The sequence below is a fragment of the Danio rerio genome, chromosome 18 (genome assembly GCF_049306965.1).
Source record: "Danio rerio strain Tuebingen ecotype United States chromosome 18, GRCz12tu, whole genome shotgun sequence".
NCBI classification, from domain to species: Eukaryota; Metazoa; Chordata; class Actinopteri; order Cypriniformes; family Danionidae; genus Danio; species Danio rerio.
Window position 1 is genome coordinate 25287501 of NC_133193.1, and position 20758 is coordinate 25308258.

The following is a 20758-nucleotide window of genomic DNA, read 5'->3' on the forward strand; positions in this document are numbered from 1 at the left end:
TTTACATTGACGACTCTTATTTTATTCAAGACTAAATTTCAGTTCTGCATGGTTTAGAAGTTATGACCGTCATGAGTTTTGCGCTTCAGCTCTCTCCTCCTATTGGTTCCTTTCTCACATTCAATAAAACGAGTTCACTGACACAGACCACCGTTAACTCTAACAGCACACGTAAGGCCGCTTTACAGGTATCATATTTTGCTGTAATTTCAGTAATTTCTCAGTCATAAATAGGATGTTGTTTACTTGGATCTTGGAGACGGGAAAAGATAGCCTAAATAGTCTTAAAACTAGATTAAAAATGAAATGAGTCGTTACGTTGACTATGTCATTAATATTAGTATTAGTAATATTGACTATATCAATATTAGTAAATAATGCCACCTCATCAACAAAAACAGCACAATTTGAACTCATATAATTGGAAAAACTATATAAATATTTGTTTGTGCGTGTGTCAAGATTTAAGCTGCGCGTCCTTTGTTATAAGCTACTATGCTTGTTTGGTTTAAAATGATCACTTTAGCCTTCGACGCCAGGCCTGTTTTAAAACGGGGGACGAAATATTCACAAGCTAACACACTTATCACTTAAAAATAATCTCAATGTTTTGCTCCAAAAGATAATCAAATGTAAAACGCTCATGGTGTGTGTTTTTCTCAAGAAACAGTGAATAGAAGTCATTGTAAAGGCGTGTGGTATACTAGACAGATGTCTGAGAGGAACCCGTGTATTGGGAATGCTAATGAATGAAACAAGAATTAACCCGTCCATTTGAAACTGTGCAAAAAGATCAGTATGTGACCTGCTCCTCTGCTCCCAACAAAGCATTGGAAAGGCAAGAAAAAAAAAAAACTTTAGTACGACTGATATTCCTTTAAAATAGGGGTATGTTTGGTGAAACGGTAAAAATATAAAAGAAATGTGATACTAACTTTATTCTTGTGTTTTATATATGTCTGCATCAGTTTATGGTGTGACATAACTTGGTAATAAAATTAAAATTCAATATTTGTCACCCCCAATGACTTGGCATATGATTATGCAGCAATAGTTAATTTTTTTTTTATGATTTTAACTAATAAATTAGGGGATATTGTGTACATAATTTAATGTTTTGAGTAGCATATTCAGCGATGTAATCCTCTTCCCTTACGTCGGCACGTTGTATGTTAGGCTACTAAAATAATAAATTAAGCTCAAAGTCTTTAATGTTATTGATTTAATGCTTGTTTCAGTACATACTGAACGGATAACACTTCGAAGCTTCTCACCAAACACCCCCCCCCCCCAAGTCTCCCCTTCAGTGTTAAAGTTGGCTCAAGGTCTCGGGAGGTCCTGGAAGTGACAGTTCTGTGAATAGCGGGTAGATGGCACAATTTTCTAACATTTAGAGAGAGGAACCCACCGAGCCGAGAGCAGCAAGTCTATTTTAAAGCACTTTATTCAAAATAACAAAGAGAGACGGACAGGCAAAAAAACTACGTTTAAAAAAATATATGTGTGATAATTTAGCTTTTAATATGATCAACAGGGAAATCATACTGATGCAATAGATGTGGCCGTTTAACAAAAACATTTTAATATTGGAAATTATAAATACGGATATGAGATAAAATACATGCATTTTCTCAGAACAGTTGTAAAAAGGTCAGAAAAAAACTTTTGTGCTAGACTAGGGCACATTAAATCGTTGTTTAATTGCTCAGTTACAGAGCATTCCTCGCAATTTGCAGGAAATACATATGGACGACGTAAGACAAAAGTTGTCCAAAGTAGGCCTACTCATTATTTAAAAAGCCAAAGCACTAAGTGACGATGGAAAGTTTTTCCACATATAAAATAAAATATGAATCCTAAATTTATATCAGGGCCCAAATTATGGAGACGTTTCCTATATTCTCTACTAAATCATACGAGGGACAATGAATATAATGAAACAGAAATATGTTGATACTGAAGTGACGTAAAGGAGCAAACGTAGATGTTAAATTGTCTTTTTTTTCTAAAGGAGTGGGGGTCTATGCTTTGCTTATTATCGCTTCTCTTTGGAGGTCGCTATGGAAACCAATTGCTGGCTCTTCCTTCGTCGAGCTCATCATACGAACAACACAATGATAGTCTATCTCAAAGCAATGACGATTTTTTAAGGGTCTAACAGAAGCATAACCAAAACGTATACTCATCTTAAAGTTATAGTAAAGCTTAGGGCAATCATCGTTAATTTTATTTTGAAATAAGTTGAAAGCCTCCAAAAATCTGTGTTAGCTGCTGCAGCAATGTTAAGTTAATTATGTGCAAACTTTTAAAATTCGTCTATATTTATATATTAGGAATATTTTATTTTATTTTATTTTATTGGGGTAGACAGGGGTGAATGGCATTATCCAGGCTACATTATCCATCAATAATGCTTTTGTGAAACAATGCCATCGTACCTTCAAAATTAGCGATGGGTTTAACATATTGGGTTTAAAATGTCTGCTATGTAGATATATTTTAGAGATTTGTTGTTGGCTCAGTACGGCCAGCCATATCCCATAGTACTTTTTCCACGAAGAAATAAATAAAAGTGACATTGTACTGAGGGAGACCTCATTAGTTCGTTGTCCGACGCTAATAAAAGAACAGAAGTGCAAATTATAGAGTTCAGCCTCAACACACGCTCTGTCAACTAAAATCAAGCCTGTGAAGCCATGATCCAAATTACTGCTAACCTGCTTTGGTAAGCCTATCAAAGCAAAACGTGCATTTAAAGCGAAGAAACGCACAATTCCTATTTGACAAAATATGCTGCCTCGTAGCATACTAAGTTTGTGTACGACGGAGTTTGTAGCAAATACTTACATACTGGAACTGTTTTTAAGCAGTAATGTCAATGCAATTATCAGGCAACTACTAACAGTATCTCTAGTAGTTAATAGGTCTCATCACTGTGTCATAATTACAAGCTTTCCTTTGCTACATGCATTAGCGCTCTCATCAAACACACATCCTGGATCACGTTTAAAACAATAACAAACATCCGTCAATCATTTCCGGTCATCTAAACAAGCCTGTTTACCAATAGCCCTGAAACAAATAAACTTACCAGAATTATGTTATAACTCTTGCCTTCCCGATCACTTACGGTAGGGCTCTGAACATTTGCTGAAAAAAGTGTGTGTGTAGATTTATTTAGGCTACTTGGGAAATAAAGATTATTAGGCTTTGTATGATTTAATAAAAAACTGTGTTATTGTTATAATCATGGTTATTATGCGGTTAAAACAATTAATGGTGGCAGCAGTGGTTTGATTAGGCAGGCCTATTGTCCGTAACAGTATTACTCAACCATCAAAAGTTGCTTTTTCAGATCAGGATACTAACTTTTGTTTTCTTACAGCCACAATTTAGTCAAAGACATGGACGTTTGTTTAATTTTTTTTATTTTTCTTTAATTTCAGGGAGAAGCTAAGGAACTTTCATGATCTTGTTAAATTTGGCTATAGCATTACTTAAATATATTGGTGGTTGGAGGAGTTTTAATTATACTGCCTATAAAATATCAAGCAAATCTTTGAATTTTAGGACTCTTAGACTCTTTACAAAAACTTTAACACCACTGGTGTCTGAAGCCTTTTTGGGCCTTATTGCCATTTGAGGGGGCCTTTCCCCCATGCAATGTGGTTTCTATTACAAGACACCGCTTTGCTCCGGGGAGCCGTAGCTTGCGTTGAATTGCAAGACGCCATATTGACTCAACTAATAGGACACCAAGTTGAAGGCGCAGTTTACAGGATAGCTTCACACGCTTGGTGTCCTCTAACAGATAGCCCTAAATGTGACACATAAAATACCGCTTTCAAGGTAGAATAAATAGTAGTCTGCATTTTGTCATTTGTCACGTTTACAACAAGATGGCATTTTATTTGACATGTATTGAACATCCAATGTTGTATTTCATCGCGACTTCAGTTCCGACGTGTCAGTACCTGCTCCGGGAAAATGTTATATATTTAAATAGAAAGTGATATCCAACAAGGCAATGAGCAATAACCTCTGTGCAGACGCACACAGTCTATAGCTGGTAAGAAGTATGACATGGTGCTTGATATTTGTTTTTATCAAGGATGGATGGGGGTTAATGTGAAAAAGTAGTGTAAAGAGACAAATAAAAAGCGTAGCCTTTTACATTAGTCTGTTGCACTTAGCACGTGTATTTACATAGCCAAATTTAGACGTAACAAAATGGACAATTTCCCATAGCAAACCTAAGAGTTACCCTCGCACCCCCAATCCAATCTCTCTCTCTCTCTCTCTCTCTCTCTCTCAAACACACAGACATACACGCACAAGTAAACCCAGCCTTCAGCAGTTTGAGACAGCATGACTCCACTGTCAGATTGAACAGACAGATTTGTCCGTTAATCATGAATAACACAACATAGAAAGCCTTTTGATTTCAAATTCATAAATTATAATTTAATACCAAGAACAAATTTACAGCAGAATGCTTGTTTACAATAAGCTAACACAAACAAACAAGAATTGTTTTCAACTATAAACTTCCACACACACTCACGTATATCACTTGCAATTAATAATAATCAATAATAATAAAAAAGTATCTATACGTTATCAATACCCTGCAGTAATATATTTTATATATTTATATAAAAACGTGGGTCAGTTTAAACTGTTCATAATTACAATCATGTATCATTCACTGGTCCATATGTGGCAGAGAACAGCCCAAAATAACTGTTCAATCAACTACACAATATGATCCCTTTTTATCCAATCACAACATGGTGTCTTGTGTGTTGAAGAAAAGCCTCAAAACAAGGACGAAATTGCAAGCTTTCACACATACACACACAAGGCATCTGTTACAGACCGAAAAGGAGCAGAACACCAAGTCAAAATAGCCACCCCTTTCCAAACCAGCTCACCCTGTTAAGTGTCAACCTATCGTCGAACTTTTTTTTCCTTTTTGTCGTTTTAAATACAAGGGCTAGTGTACTGAATGCACAGATTATATCTATACAGTCAAAAACATTTACATTTATATATATATATATATATCAAAGGTAAAATAGGTTAGCGACCTGTGGCCATGCATTCACAGTCTAAATACATGAAAAAGAAAGAAAAAAAAAACATTTCTCTTAATATGTATGTACATTACAAACAGATCTTTCAGTGCTACTAGCTAAGTCTGTCACTCATTTGAAGACATTTGTATTACCGAAAAAATTGGCAACCACAGTTTTATTCTTAATCACATATACGCTGTATAAAGAAAAGTCCTTGAAATGAATTGACCTATATTTACAAGAATACTGCCTCTACTTGTTTTTTCCCTCAAGTGAAATGAACAATTATAAGACTTACTTTGTAAATTTTAAGCGTGTTCCCCATGGTGTATAGACTTCAGTAACCGTTAATAACACATTTGCGCTGTACAGGCACTTTAATGCTTTAAGTGTTGAGGGGTATTTTTTAGGGACGTCTTATTAATACTGCTGCTTTATCATTATAAGAATGATGACCCATCATTTCCCCACGTTCACAAATACAGTTTACTGTGGCTAAACACTTGAGCGAAAATTCGCTTGGGCGCAACCTTAGGTAAGCGTCTGTAATACATTTGAAAATTTTAAGTGGGAGGGTTTCTTTAACTGTAAAATCAAATACTTTGCTATACTTTTTGCATTACAACCCGACGATCATCCCCAAAATCCAAATATAAAAAATGGAAGCAGGTCGTAACTCTCAAAAACCGATAAGATGACATTTTGCAAACACTGGTGTGGCGCACATAAGTAAATGGCAGTTTTTTTTGCAGAGTTGAGTATTGCTTCTGCATCCATTTTGAGAAATATTTATTTTTTGGGGGGATGTCTTATCAGGTAGAATGGTGGCATGAAACGTAACACACTGGCACAATAATAGTGCTCTGGCATTTTGTGGATATAGGTTCGAGTCGATTATGAAAATAATATCCACTCTTGTTCATTGAGGGACATGAATAGAGTAAGTGCGCTTGCAGCATTAAGCATAGGCTATATTGCTGTGGATTTAGTTTTAATTCTCGAATTTTCGAAGAACGTCTTTACATTACTGAACTGTTTAGAAGTCATGGTTATTAGAAAAAAAATAAAAATAAAAAATAAACAACAACTGCATACTACAGAATCACATAGGCCGGTTTGGAACCAGAAAGGAGGAACAAAAGTTACAAAAACAGCTATAGATACATGGACACAGGACAATATAGCAATTTGGAAAAAAGAACGTTTTTCTTCTTTTCTTAATCTTTCCAAATTGTCGCTTAAATGCACTTTGTAGTTTTGCTGTTGATGAGAGGATTATAAAAATCCTGTTTTTCTTACGTCTTGTATTAATTTTAGTGGGTTATTCATGTCTTCATTTTTGTATTTATTTATTTTTTTTACAAAAAAAAACCCAACAACAAACAAACAAACAACAAAAAAAAAAAACATTATAACAAACTGTTCAGAATGACACTGGGAGCAATCTCTGGATTTCGAGGCTTCACTGAATGTCTCAATTTTAAAATTCACAGTCATTGTATGAAAGTCTTTCTTCGTGAAAGTAAACTCTTGTAACAGCCGTTTCCTTCTACAAAAGAAGCGCTAACTATTGTAGTCACAGCCCCTTTGATCATTCCTTCTGCCTACTGAATCGACATATAAGGCCAGTTAAAACTGCTCCCCGACAGCAACATATCCCTGATGAGGGTTTCAATTGGGGTTTTACCTACCAATCGGACGAAAAATAATTGCTCTATGACCGAAGACGAGACTGTACGGAGAGAGGGCAAGCGCAGTAATAACTTCCCAAATCGAGTTGGCTGGTTGGGATACTGGCTCCGAACGTACTCCTCCAAAGCGCACTGGGACTTTTCTTGCAAACTTTCCACATGGGCCACATCTGACAGGCCACACGCATCTATAAGAAAAGGAGAGATAATCAAATGTTTGTTATATTAACAGTACACCTCGACAACCAATTTAAAAAACGGCAAGCCACACAACATTACCACATACTATTTTAAGTTCGCTATAACGTCAATATACACATTGCAACTAACACAAAACAGTTTCTGTAAAACGATAGGCTACGTGCCATACGACACAACATAACGTTCTAATTCTAACACCCTAAGAGACAATTTACAATATTAAGTTTTGCTGCATGTATTTTATACAAAAGAGCTAATGGGATGAATGTTGCTGTGTTCGAGTTTCAAATAGTTTTAAACCTTTTGAATCTTGATGCATGTAATCACCATAAAATAACAATTTGGTAGCTTGTGGGCAATAACATTAAAAAAATGAAATGCAAAAGAGGAATTTAAATACAACCATGTTAAACCAAAAGACGAAGTGGACGTGCAATAATGCTGTGTATTTTCCCCACCACATCATTACTAAACTACACACTCTTTTGCTATAAACTTGTAGATCATGTCGGGAAAATGTTTATAAGAACGACAATAAACTCTAAGAGCAACCTATCTACAAGAGATGGAATAAGACTTTAAATCAGTAAGGCGATTGCAAAAGGGTGCCCTACATGACAAACGTTTAAAAATAGCGTGTTAACAACATCTCCATTTATATCCTATTTTAGATTTTGATTGATTTAAAAAATATATATTTTATTATTGTGTGTAATAATATTTGCAAAATCAACAAACAGCGTATTTGCATTTTTATGCTACATGTATTATGCTAATAGTACATATTTTCAAGTCATACATTTCCGAGAGAATATATTCACTATATGAAGTTTTTAAATCTGTAAAACTTTTTGCTTTAGCTTTGTGATACACAAATAAAGAAAGGAAGTCAGGGTCATGACCCATTTCTGGAACGAGTCCAGCATGTGTCTTGGATCCCTAGATCATCCTAACAAAACAAGGAAGAACTGTGAGCTTTAAACAACGCACAGTAATGTATCGTTGCCTCTTCTTCAATAAAGCACAACAATACTATACATAGGCGTTTATCGCAACTTAAAAATGTCCATTAAACTAAAACTATCGGCTAAAGTGAAAAGCTGGGCTGTGATGTGTGAAAACGGAGCATTAGGCCTTTCTTCCCTTTCATGCAGCCTCACCCCCTCCCTTCGAGCATGACATCCTTAATATCTGTCATTGCAAATAAATACAAATAATTGATTGCCCTTCAAGATCATATTATGCTGATGCATTGTGAAACTACAAGAAAAGTGTATAAAGCAACAATTTAGATGTTGTTTTGATAGTGCACATTTTCTTTCATGATTTGTATTTTATTGTTTTTCTTAAATTAAGAATGGGTAATAAAGTTATATCTTTAATTATTTTTTAAATTCGTATAAATTAATATTTTTTACATATTGGCTGTCAACACTATTTATGTTACAGTTTAATTCGTAACGGGACGTAAATGTTTAAATATTTTTAGCGATAATCGGAAAAGATGTTTTATGGAAGATACGTCGATGCTTTAAAAAAACACATTCTTAATTATAACAAATCCATAATTTTATTCAAAATGAAAATTTCATTAGAAAGCTTTGTAAAATATTTACACTTACGTGTCTATTATGACGTGATATTTTAAAGCTTACATATTAATAAGATAAAACTGGCACACCTTTCTTTTTATAAAATAAAACATTTATTAAAATACTACGGTGTTCTTTTTTGTGCAAACACTGCAATATAAAATATATTATCAAAAACAGATGTTATTAAATATGAAAACTTACCTGAAGTGAATAAAACGATGGCCTTTAAACAACTGTATTCAGCAGAGTCAACGTGCAAAGCTTTGAGCTTTTCTACTTGTTCTTGGAAGATCCTAATGTGGTCCATAAAGGCGACCACTCTGTCCGCAGACATGGGGGAGGCATGGAGCCCAGCCGCCGCCAGAAGTGGAGCCACATGGAGAGGCATGGAGCATTGAGCAGCGTTAAGCACAAACAACTCACTCCAGGTCAACCTCAAAAGGGCAACCTGGTCGGTGATTTGGAGGTCTGGGAAGAAGGGAATATTCCTGGCCCACTCTACCGCACTAAACAGCATCCTGGCTGCCAGTTCACAAATGTTCTCGATGCCCATGATGTTGTTGGGCTGCATGCATTGACTGCCATACCGAGAAGTTGGGTAGGGCTCCGCTCGTAGTAGTAGAGAGATATATCCGGATAAGTAGGAATGGCAGTGCAGTGGGTCCCCATTTGTCAAGGCGAACTGACCATGGTGTGGCTGTGTGGGTGGCATTCGTCCCCTTTGCACGGCTGCAGTAAAAAGAGAAACTGTAGATATTGATGCTTGAATTCTACAACAAAAAACACATAACTTGACCTTCTTTCTACTTTACTTGGCATGTTGTTAGCACACAGTTTGCTAGGTAGCTGCTACAACAATTGCATTCATATATGTCACTTGACATGTGCAGAACTTTTAACCTTTCAGAGTGACATCCATAGTTGTACTGTTTAGTGAAATATATATATATATATATATATATATATATATATATATATATATATATATATATATATAAAAACGTGTATATAAACAACCTAGTTTACTGAAATGCACATAAAATGTTCTGCACCATACACTACACAAAATAATTTTAGCCAAATTATATGATTTACTTAATAAAGCAAATAAATAAATAAAATACATATTGGCAAATGTTTCACATTTTAGCCTGCTTTGTGTTTTTGAGACAACATGAGTCTAGTAAATACATACACAAAGAAAGACATGAATGCTAACCCTTAACCTATTTAGCTAGCGACAGAGTCAGTTCAGCTGTCTGTTGAGAATTTGCGAGCGAACTGGGTGTCTGGCGGAACGTTTATTGAAATAAATCAATAAAAAAGCCCAACAGTGAATATTCTCTAGTTTTCGAGCAAAAGCGAGAGATGTAGATTGTGGTCGATCTGGAGTCCCTAGCTTAGTGTGTGTGTATGTGAGCGCGCGTGTGTGTATATGTGATTTTGACGCTGCTTCTCCATACTCCCTCGCCATAACCGCACGGCATATCTGCAGTGATTATAAAAATAAAGACAAATACCCATGTTTTCGTCGCCTAATAAAAGCAATGGTTAGTTTAAAGCTGCGAACATGTGCAATGCGAAATAGTCGCTAAGGAGAGGGTGTTCTTTATTCGAGCATTAAGGGCGCCGTGATAACGCTCAGTCTCGAGCGCTATAGGCGGTTCCTTCGCATGCTGTGGACGGGCAGATTGAGAGAGAGGAGTCGGGGATAAAATACAGGAAGAAGCATGCGCGATTAAGTCAGGCTAAATACAGAAGACAAAGACAAAGACAGCAGTAAAACAACAAAAATCCGAATACCTTCCCGTCTCATGCCAACTTTGAGGCATTTTTTGAGGCGGCAGTACTGACACTGATTGCGATGGTGCTGGTCAATGGGACAATTCCTGTTGGCACGGCATGTGTAAGTGAGGTTCCTTCGTACGCTCCGTTTGAAAAAGCTTTTGCACCCCTCGCAAGTGAACTGGCCATAGTGTTTACCGCTGGATTTGTCCCCGCAAACCACGCACTCTATATGCTGTGGCTGCTGCTTTTCCGACTGGCTCTGCGTCGTCTGGTTCGTCGGGGTTGACTGTGTGTTGTTATTGTTGTTCGGGGGTCCTTGAACGGGTGTCTGAGGGGTCGGAGGGGCAACCTGAGAGGCCGTCAGACCCAGCTGGCCTGGTTGAGGGGTCGGAAGGGATAGTCCTCCTTGGGTTTGCGATGAGAGGGTGCCATGGGTCTCGGCCACATCGTCCTGGGAGCCTCTCCACACTACCATTGCCATATCTATCAGTCAACGTTAAAAAAACTTTTTGTTCCCCGTTTTTGGTTTCGGAATGCTTTGTTTAAAAAAATAATATCGCAGCACGGTGCCTCTATCACTTAGGAGGGTAAAATAAATAATTCAGGATCGGCACGGTCGGTTAGAGTCTGAATGTCCGTTCAAAGTTGCGCACCGACGAGAAACAGTAGTCTATTTCTTGACTGAAATAGCGTTACCTGGCATGTGGTTAAAATTGAAGCAAGCCGAATAGCAGCCTTGCTCTTAGAGGCCAAGTCCAGGGGCACTTGCAGTCATCCATCCAGTAAACCCATCAAGGAAAAAAATGGAAAATAAACACTGCGGAAGAAGATACGAACAGAGCAGGACGAACAAGTTCACGCGTGGAGCGATGTTCGGACGCACAGAGACACGCAGCTTTCAAAGATACTTGCGACACAAGAGAAGTTCCAGCGTAAAGTCTTGTAGAAAACCAACAACTGGCAAAAAATATTGCCGCTTCTTCCTTTTCTTCAAATGAGGTAGCGCTAGCAGCCGCGCGCAGTTGCAGCCTGTGCTCGAGTCAAATATGAAGTCAACTCTCCGGCAAGCAGGACCGATAATAAAACAAAAAGATCACAACCTATAGAACCTCCTTCATGCGCGTAAAAATAATAAGAGAGAGAACAGAGAATCAAAGTGATCAAATATGTTAAAAAGGGGGAGGTTAGGAAGTGACTGCGATTTGTAGGCGCTGGGCTGGCAGAATGCTTTCTCTCTGATCAGCTCACTGAGCTCTCTATATAGTGAACTTTGACACGACTGCTGCAACTTAGCACACGTTACCATGGAGATGAGTTGCCATATATGGAAAGTGACTGTGTTTGACTGGTCAGAGCTCACGGACCTCCCCCTGAACCCTATTGGCTAGTCGGCACTTGTGCTACTTGGTTCTTTGCCAAAGCCAGGAATAAGGGTCGAGGAGCCGCTTGGTCCTAAAGAGAGAAGCACACAGTTCCGTGGAAAAATGATCGCAATACATGCAGTCATATTTTTTATTTGTTTCAAATAAAATACACGTTTGACGTATATTTTATCACCGTTTCCACACTCCAGAGATCCATTTATTTTTAAAAATAAATGTTATAAAAATGTAAGTAAATCTATATTAAATTATAGGCTACAGTCCCTCTAATCTGACCACAAAACGATAAGAAATATATGTCCGTGATAGTGATATTACTGCCATTCAAAATTTATTTATTTTTTGTTCTTGCCACTTGCCTTGCACACCATTCACTCTATAGACTGACCGCAACGTGTGTGATTTGGTCAGTTCCATTAATCCATTAATCCGCATTAACGCCTCGTTATAAATCATGAAACTGCATATCATTCATCAAGTCAATATTGCACCGACAAATACATTTAAAACAGAGAGCGTTCACGAGGGAACAAGCAACATACGCGAGAGACTATTGATGTAAGTTCGAGCACTTTACACTGTAATCAAGATATATGTCAAAGACGCGCAAGATGCTACTTTGTAAGCAATACAGGAGAAAAGCTTGTTAAATGAATAATATTAAAAATACTAAATACAGGGTGCATATATATATATATATATATATATATATATATATATATATATATATATATATATATATATATATATATATATATATAGAATTGCTTTATTTTATCATAAATTTGAGCATTCACATACTTATTTATATAGGGCCTGTATTCATTAAATTAGTCTAAATGAGCTATAAAACTTTCGTAGGCTAATACTTATGCATTAGTCTTATGTTTAAATCGACTGTCTTTAGTGCATGTACACAAAAAAAGGATAACTGATTAGGCTACTACTGACGCCGTATACCGTTATCAGCACAATTTAATATATTGTTTGCAAAAGCAGAATCAATTTATATTAATGTAACTTTCGTACACATGACGAGTGTGCCCATAAAAATAATAGTCACCTGAAAAATATTTTGGTTGACAACTTTGATTGCATTGCAAAGATTTAGAGGTAGCCTAAAAACGAAGGTCAAACAGTTCTTAGCTATTTATATATAAATGGTGCATTCAACGTTTTCTTATAGATTTTAGGATTACTATGTTTTTAGGGCCTTGGAATACCACGTATATACCTTACAAAATAATTTAATAAATTATTCCACGAAATTCTTGCATGGATCACATGGATATAAGGAAACCCTCAATACATTCGAAAAACGCCTAAACATAAGATAAATGACGGTCAGCGAAAAAACAAGAAGCCCAGAAGTCTTATGTTAATTGACATAGATGTTAGCTGGGAGCCTCGGGGTGGTCAAATAAGGTGTCTCCCTTCTCGCTCCTCGGGTTATAAGTCAGAGCACATTTTTAAAGCTCGCTTGTTGAAGTCTACTTTCTGTATCACCATGGGTTGTCGGAGTTGGGTCCACTGAAAAATGTACAGTGCTAAATCACAGCATATGCTGCCTCGGAGGAAAAATGCAGAAGAGACTGGACGTACAGCAGTATATGGGCGCCTCCTAGCGTTTGGATTATTTCTGCCTGGAATCGCTCTTTAAGGTGGAAGAGCCATCTTAAATGGAAACTACATCGGTCGCTCGCCTCTCACATACACCAAAGTAACATGCGCCTATTTTAATCTGATTAATGCTTTTGAGATTTCCTTCTAATTGACTTGGACGTTGCAGAGGTGCGTTTGTAGGTCTACGCTACACATTTTCTCCGGAGTGTTTTTTCACGCACGGGAATATTACAGCGTTTCGGTTAATTTTGCTCAGTTTATTGAAACGATCAAAACTGAACACCGTGCCTCATCACCGACCATTCAAAAGCCAGTGAACAACACAGCCGAAAGCAATCCAGCAGAAGTAAATTATATCGAACCAATGCAAAGTGGATTTTACCCCAAGACCAAGGTAAGTGATAATATTTTCACACTTTAACTTGCGAAGCCACTTACGTTTTCTTCCCTTTTCAAAGCAAGATTAGGACGAGCAAAGACGCACAGACAGACATGCATGCAATACACCAGCATCGATTATGAACTGACAGCAAAATGATTAACAAAATTATTAACAGATATCAAAAATAAAGAAAAAAATGCGTAAAAACTCTTGCGATGATAAAATAATAAATGGAGAAAGTGTTCTGCTCAAGGATGCTGTAGATATGTGATATAATGACTTAAACATAATTTTAATCAACAGTTAGGCTATATATTGCAAATGAATTCACAGCACACAACAATCCGGCTCACTTTAACATGCATATGTACATGTTAAGTAAAACTGACTCCCAACAATTATAGCCCAAACATACCAAATGCATATGATGTTGATTCGTCTTCCCCGTGATGCATCCTCTCCTATATGAAAATATATTTAGTCTTCTCTTTCTGTGCAAATAAAGGCTTTGAATGGAAGTGGAATCAGCGTTTCCTTTTCCACGGAATTATACACAAAATACGGCTCTCTGTTTATTTGAATGATTAGTAAAACTTCGGGGAGGGAAAAAACACAAACCGACAAGTAAAATCGGTCAAACTTTCCTGCGACGCTTGAATCACATGTTAATATTTAGCCTACATATCCTGATAGACGGATAATCGTGTTGATGACTTTGAAGACAATTTTAATATTATTATTACTGTTATTATATTTTTTGAAAAGAAAAGTAAGAAGATGCTCCTTTTCGTCTTTTTCTTTTCCACCGAAGGTAAAAAACCTCCTCAGTGCAGCTGCTTTGTGTGGGCTGTGTGATTGCTGGAGGGAGGGGGTAAAGTCAGGAGAGACACCTGTCTGTTTATGTGCAAACTAGTAACAGTGATATGCCTTTGTCGCTTTTTTTCAATTGTTAAGTAGAAAGTGAGGACTTTATTAGATTGATGAATTTCGATAATTGACGCTATAAACATTTACCCTTATGTAAAGTTTGTTTTAAATTCATCAATAAGTTCACTAGGAGACAATTTTAAGTCTATAAGAACACAGATGAGAATATATTTTTTATAAGAATTTGATACTTAGACCACTAAAAGCGCTTTAGAAAACAACACCATAGTCGGCAGACCGTCAATAAACTATACTGCATTCACGAGTGACGTCAAATTGCCATAGAGCAGACAATTATGGTTGAAGTAAAGTGATTCAGTCAATGCATGATAGGTTTAAGAGCTGATCTGTGTACGCAGAGCGCTTCAATCTTCTATTCTGCTATTTCAACTATGACTATACACAATAGAGGCATGGTTCAGGAATAAGTAACTGGTAATAAATGTAAATATGAGCTAAATAAACAATGCCACAGCTACATTTACAACCATTCAATAGATATTCAAACTGACAATAAATAAACAAACAAACAAATAAATAAATAAACAAATAAAGCGCCAGAATTCATTTATCAGTTTACCAGCGCCATACCAGCAGCATATTCCAACGCAAGTGAAAGTAAATTATATTAACACAAAGGCCTCAAACATGATAGTTTAAAAGAAGCCAATTAAACGAAGGACTTTCAATTAAAACACCAAAAACAACGTTTTATTCAAACGTTTATTTTTATGGCATTTGAAAGAACTCAAAATAAAAGCAACCCCCACTATAGAAACCAAGTACAATTGAGTCATTTTGCGTATACGTATATATATGTATGCGTGTGGTTGTGCAAAAGTAACTTGATGTTGATCAGTAAAGTGCAACCAAAGTCGTCCTGGTGCATTTATCATCGTAAATCGCAGAGCACAAGAAAGAGTCCTCACACACAGAGCTCAGCAAGCGTCCACACACACAATAGCGCTCCCCCATCGGGACCTCCATCGATTAGGACGAGACACTACACTAAATATTTACTGATCACACACAAATAGCAGGATCTTTAACGATTTTCCATGGCTGAGATGCGAAGAAAGGGGTAAATCTCTTTATTATTGTTTGTAAAGTAAAGTACGCACGCCGGGACACGAGTGTGTAAGATGTGAATCCCGAGTTATAAGCGAATAAATCGATAGACATTGAATAAGCAAAGCCGAATATCCAAACCGCAACGAATCTGCCAGTCGTCAGATATTAAACCAGACGCTTAAACCATAAAAGAAAAGGCTAATCTCTGTTTGATTAATAAAAACATTAAATATAATACTAAAAAAAAATATTTTCCACGAAATATTTTTCACTTTGCTTTTTATTTTACTGAACACACTCACAGTTCATTTAGTGTTCTCATGTTAAGTCGTAGACATGACAGTAATTCTCAAAAGCGCAGGTTTAGGCGCAGGTGTCTATTGCGCTTTGATAGGTTGGAAGAGGAAAGTTCACCCTAATCTTATCGCTGCCTCCACCGTATCCTTCAAGCATGAGATAGAGGGAATCTGACCCTCGGGTCACCGAGATCCCGGCCTGATTAACCCTTGCGGACCCAGTATGGAGCAAAGGTTAACCAGGCTAATCAACACGAGGAGACTGATTAAAGCGGATGATCAGAAGTCTGAAATACAAAAACACAATTTACCCTTTGAAATATAAATTTACTAGCAATGACAACAAAACAAAATAAATAAATAAAATAAATAAAAACGCATCTCCGAAACCCTTGGGCTATTAATTTGATGCATCGTAAAGGGATGACATATTACAGCAAAACGTAACTGTAGTATAAAAAAAATAAATTTTATTCAATTAACATCAATTATGTAATAATAATGATATTAATGACAACAGCATTATTATTATTATTATTATTATTATTATTATCAATACTATTATGATTGATAATTATTATCATTATTATTATTATTAATAGCACTGCTGATTTTTAATCATTATTTACTGTTTTCAATATTATTTAAATGCCTGTATTTGTGCTGATCTGATCAGTGGTTTAATTTCTGGTGGAACCCACAGGACTGAATATGTTCTGTAAGTCTTATGAAGGACTGAAAACCACTGGATCTGACGCTGTGGTTTAAAACGTGTCCAAACGAGCAAGTAATAGACCTGTCAGCTGGTGTGGTTGCAGTCTATATAGCACATCTGTTGTGACGGTGAAGCATTTTCTGATATTTCGCAGTAATTAGCAATAACACATCTTTTGGCCAACACAACAATGCAGTTGCAAATGAAAATGAGCCGGTTTTTTACTAGACTTAAAGAAAGCATGATCAATTTCAGACTGATTACACTTGTGTATGCATATCTGCAGTTTAAAATGGAATTTATAAGACTATTAGTGACTTAAAAATGAGTATAAACAACAACATTCATATTCCTGTTTAACATTTTGTTTTACTAATGCAAATTAACTAAGCCTAAGCTAAACAAAGTGAAAGATTTTAAAATATCATTCAGAACAGAACTTTAGTCATTTTAACACTAAAATTGACATGACAGACCGCATTACCTGTGTACTTGTTTTGATTTTTCACTTAAGGAAATGTAGATTAAGCTCACTATTGGCCAGTTCTACCAAAACCTGAAGTTTTCTTAAACATAACATTTATATAAATATAAGAATGAAAAAAAAAAAATGCTTTTGAAGTAAACGTTCCCACGCAATGCTGTCATTTTGATTGTTTGTCATTTAAATAGATCTAAAAAAAACTTCCCTTGACATATACTTCCAACTCATTGAAGAAAATCTCATATCGGTTACGGGCAAATTGAATAGGATTATGGTTTTATTCTCTACAGAAGCCTGGCTCTGTGCCCAAATATGGTGTAATTTGTTCAACATTACCTTCAGTCTTAAAACAACACTATTGTCCTGGGAATTCAGAAGACTCTCTGCTTCTTCATAGGATAGTAAGTTTTCCCGATATGCATTTCACTCTTAAAGACAAGAATATGGATCAATTGTTGCCGTAGTCCATTGGTGAAAGATCTTATAGAGGTATAGCATATACAACTTTGACTCTTTTCTGTGCTTTTCTTAATTCTTAAATTCTGGTAATAATATCAGAGCACAACTAGACTGAAAGCATATTCATATGACCTGCTATAGTTCTGGAGTAGAGAATCAACAAATTTTATAACTGTAGTATAATGGAACTATACAGTTGAAGTCAGAATTATTAGCCACCCTGAATTATTAGACAGCTCGTTTATTTTTCCCCCAATTTCTGTTTAACAGAGAGCAGATTTGTTTAGCACATTTCTAATAGTTTTAATAACACATCGCTAATAACTGATTTCTTTTATCTTTACCATGATGACTGTAAATAATATTTACTAGATAGTTTTCAATACACTTTTATTTAGCTTAAATTAACATTTAAAGGCTTAACTAGGTTAGTTATGTAAACTAGGCAGGTTAGGGTAATTAGGCAAGTTATTGTATAACAGTGTTTTGTTCTGTAGATTATCGAGAAAAAATATAGCTAAAAGGGGCTAAAAATTTTGTCCCTAAAATGGTGTTTATAAAATTAAAAACTCCTTTTATTCTCGCCAAAATACAACAAAAAATACTTTTTCCAGAAGAAAAAATATTATCAAACATACTGTAAACATTTTCTTGCTCTGTTAAACATTATTTGGAAAATATTTAAAATAGAAGAAAAAAATTCAAAGGGGGCTAATAATTTTGACTTCAACTGTACATAACAGAACTCAAGTGTTATCCTTCAGCTAAATACACTTATGGTGCAAATAAATAAACAAATCAATTAAAAAACTAAGTTTTGCTGTCATTAATCTGATGTAATGCAACCACAGTATGTGATTTGAGATTATGCTAATTGTTTGCCATATGCAGCCAATCTTTAACAGCAGCATCTAATTATGAAAAGATTTTGAAGTGATTATTGCTATTTGTCGTTGTATGCACGTATGGCTATGTGACGTTAACCCAAACATTAGTTAAGATGAGAGTTAATTGCAATATTTTCTAGTTTGTTCTATGCTTATAAGCTTAATCTTTTTATCATCTGGTACATATATATAAGAGTGCCTTTACAACTTATAAAATATTAAAATGAAGGCATTGATGAAAGAGTCAGATTTAGAGGGGGTGCTGTAATATATTTAATTTTGATAAAAAGAATAAAAACTATAAAAGTTTAAACCTGATCAATTGAAAACAAAAATAATTAGTGACGATTAAATGATTATATATTTATGTGTGTGTGTGTGTGTGTGTGTGTGTGTGTGTGTGTGTCTTTGTGTGATTGATTCATTCAATTGGTGCAGGTTACCCTCTTCCTGTTTATTTCTGTTTGCCCTAAGGGCCAATCTAAAGAGCCAGCAGATTCATGATAGATCACAGGGTTCGATTCTCCAATGATGGATTACAGAGCCAATTTAAAAAGCAAAAGCTTAATTTGTTTCAATAATCTCCTCTTTGAATGCCAAACCTCATTTTACCTTCACATCAAAGTAAAATAATACTAATAATAAATATTAATAATACATGAACTTGCATTTCTATATTTACAAGCATGATGTTTGTGTTAATAATTTGGCGTCATCTAATATTGGTGCCTTTGACTGTCATGTGCTTACATCAGAAAGTTAATTGCTAAGTATAGTGTTCTTAATTTTTTCAAGTTCTGTTGCAAAAACAGGATAACTTTATATTAGTGTCTTTCCTACACATCTCATGTACTTACTGTAATAACAATATATTATCAGAACATTACATGCAACTAACCATCATCCTAACCCTAACAACAATATTTATTATTGCTCAGTACTCAGATATAATGTTAGACAATAACAATAACACTATAAAATTACCACAAATGCCTAATAACCTAATACACTCTAGTTGAAGACAAGCTAGGAAACAGTTAAGCTTAAGCCGAGGTTTAGGGGTTACTTTGGGTAAAAGGGCTAGATTAAGGGCTAACATTATAATTATAGATGCGTTTACAGAAATTATTACATGCAGTTTTTTTTAAATATTACACAATGCAAAGAGATGTATCTAGACAGAATAACTGCATTGTATCAAACAATAGTTTAAATGTCAGTGCATAGTAATTTAAAGCATTCATTTATTGTTTTACAGTTGATCACTGTTGGCAAACTTTAAAAAAAGTTCCTTTGTATATACCATACATCAAACCAAATAAAGCATAACAGAAAAAAAATTGCCTTAATGCTAAGATTTTCAGTGAAATACAGAGCAAATAATAGATTATAATAATATGGTTGCTACCAACAACCTAAACTATGATCAATTGTTCATAACTTTAGGTATAATCGGCGGTCTGGCTGGCAGACTACCATTGCATTGTGTCGGAGCTCTCTGCAGGACTCTGAAGACTGGAGAATGCTGAGTGCTGACATCAACACCTAATGCATGACGGGAGGAGGAACATCATGCAAACGTCCCACAATGCAGGGAAGGTAAGCCTTAATGTATGTGTTTGAGTTACTGGAGCAACTAACCTGTAATAGATTCTCTTACAGGCAACAGGATCAAAGGGTCAGCTGATAACAAACTGCTTGAATCGTCTACGTATGTATAGTAATTCTGCACCGTTTGCTGTAATGTGTGATTATACATGATAATGGCAATAGCTTTAAGATGACAAGACTAGAAATGTTGAATTTAAAAACAAAAATGCTGTACAGTAACTTTTCTGCCAAAAGTAAATAAACTGCTCCTCAATGCACGTTGTTTGTTATTATTAAATATGAATCTCATATTAACTATGCTACAGATTAAGAGGGTTTTTAAAGATGGGGTGAGATTGCTAAAATGTTTTAGCTTTTGTTATTAATTACTATACTATACTATATAATTATCTAATATTAATTACTAATTTTATACAGTTAAAGTCAGAATTATTAGCCCTTCTGGATTTTTAGCCCCCTGTATTCCCCCCCCCAATTTCTGTTTAATGGAAATAAGATTTTTTTAATCCCATTTCTAAACATAATAGTTTTTACAATTAATTACAAATAACTGATTTCTTTTAGATTT

At 35.6% G+C, this 20758-nt stretch overlaps 1 protein-coding gene and 1 long non-coding RNA gene across 11 annotated transcripts in view; one reads left to right on the forward strand and one right to left on the reverse strand.

Annotated features, from left to right (window-relative positions):
- Nucleotides 1–4436: 4436 nt before the first annotated feature.
- Nucleotides 4437–20758, reverse strand: part of nr2f2 (nuclear receptor subfamily 2, group F, member 2) — a 154872-nt gene continuing 138550 nt past the window's right edge. For 6 of the 9 annotated variants that reach the window (XM_073928862.1, XM_073928859.1, XM_073928857.1 and 3 more), the window contains 2 exons: nt 8767–9294; nt 4437–6957 (listed from right to left, as the gene is read on the reverse strand). In XM_073928862.1, the coding sequence (XP_073784963.1) occupies nt 6683–6957; nt 8767–9277 (786 nt within the window). In that variant the 5' untranslated portion in view covers nt 9278–9294 and the 3' untranslated portion in view covers nt 4437–6682. Of the gene's footprint in view, nt 6958–8766; nt 9313–10368; nt 11592–14155; nt 14554–20758 lie in introns of those variants that run through there. The other 3 variants (XM_068214712.1, NM_131183.2, XM_068214711.1) reach the window with 3 other exon arrangements.
- Nucleotides 13417–20447, forward strand: LOC100536923 (uncharacterized). Of its 2 annotated transcripts, XR_012394318.1 has the most exons (4): nt 13417–13752; nt 17524–17634; nt 20026–20178; nt 20242–20447. It is a non-coding gene; the product is annotated as an uncharacterized lncRNA (long non-coding RNA). The 2 variants fall into 2 exon arrangements; XR_012394317.1 differs by lacking the exon at nt 17524–17634.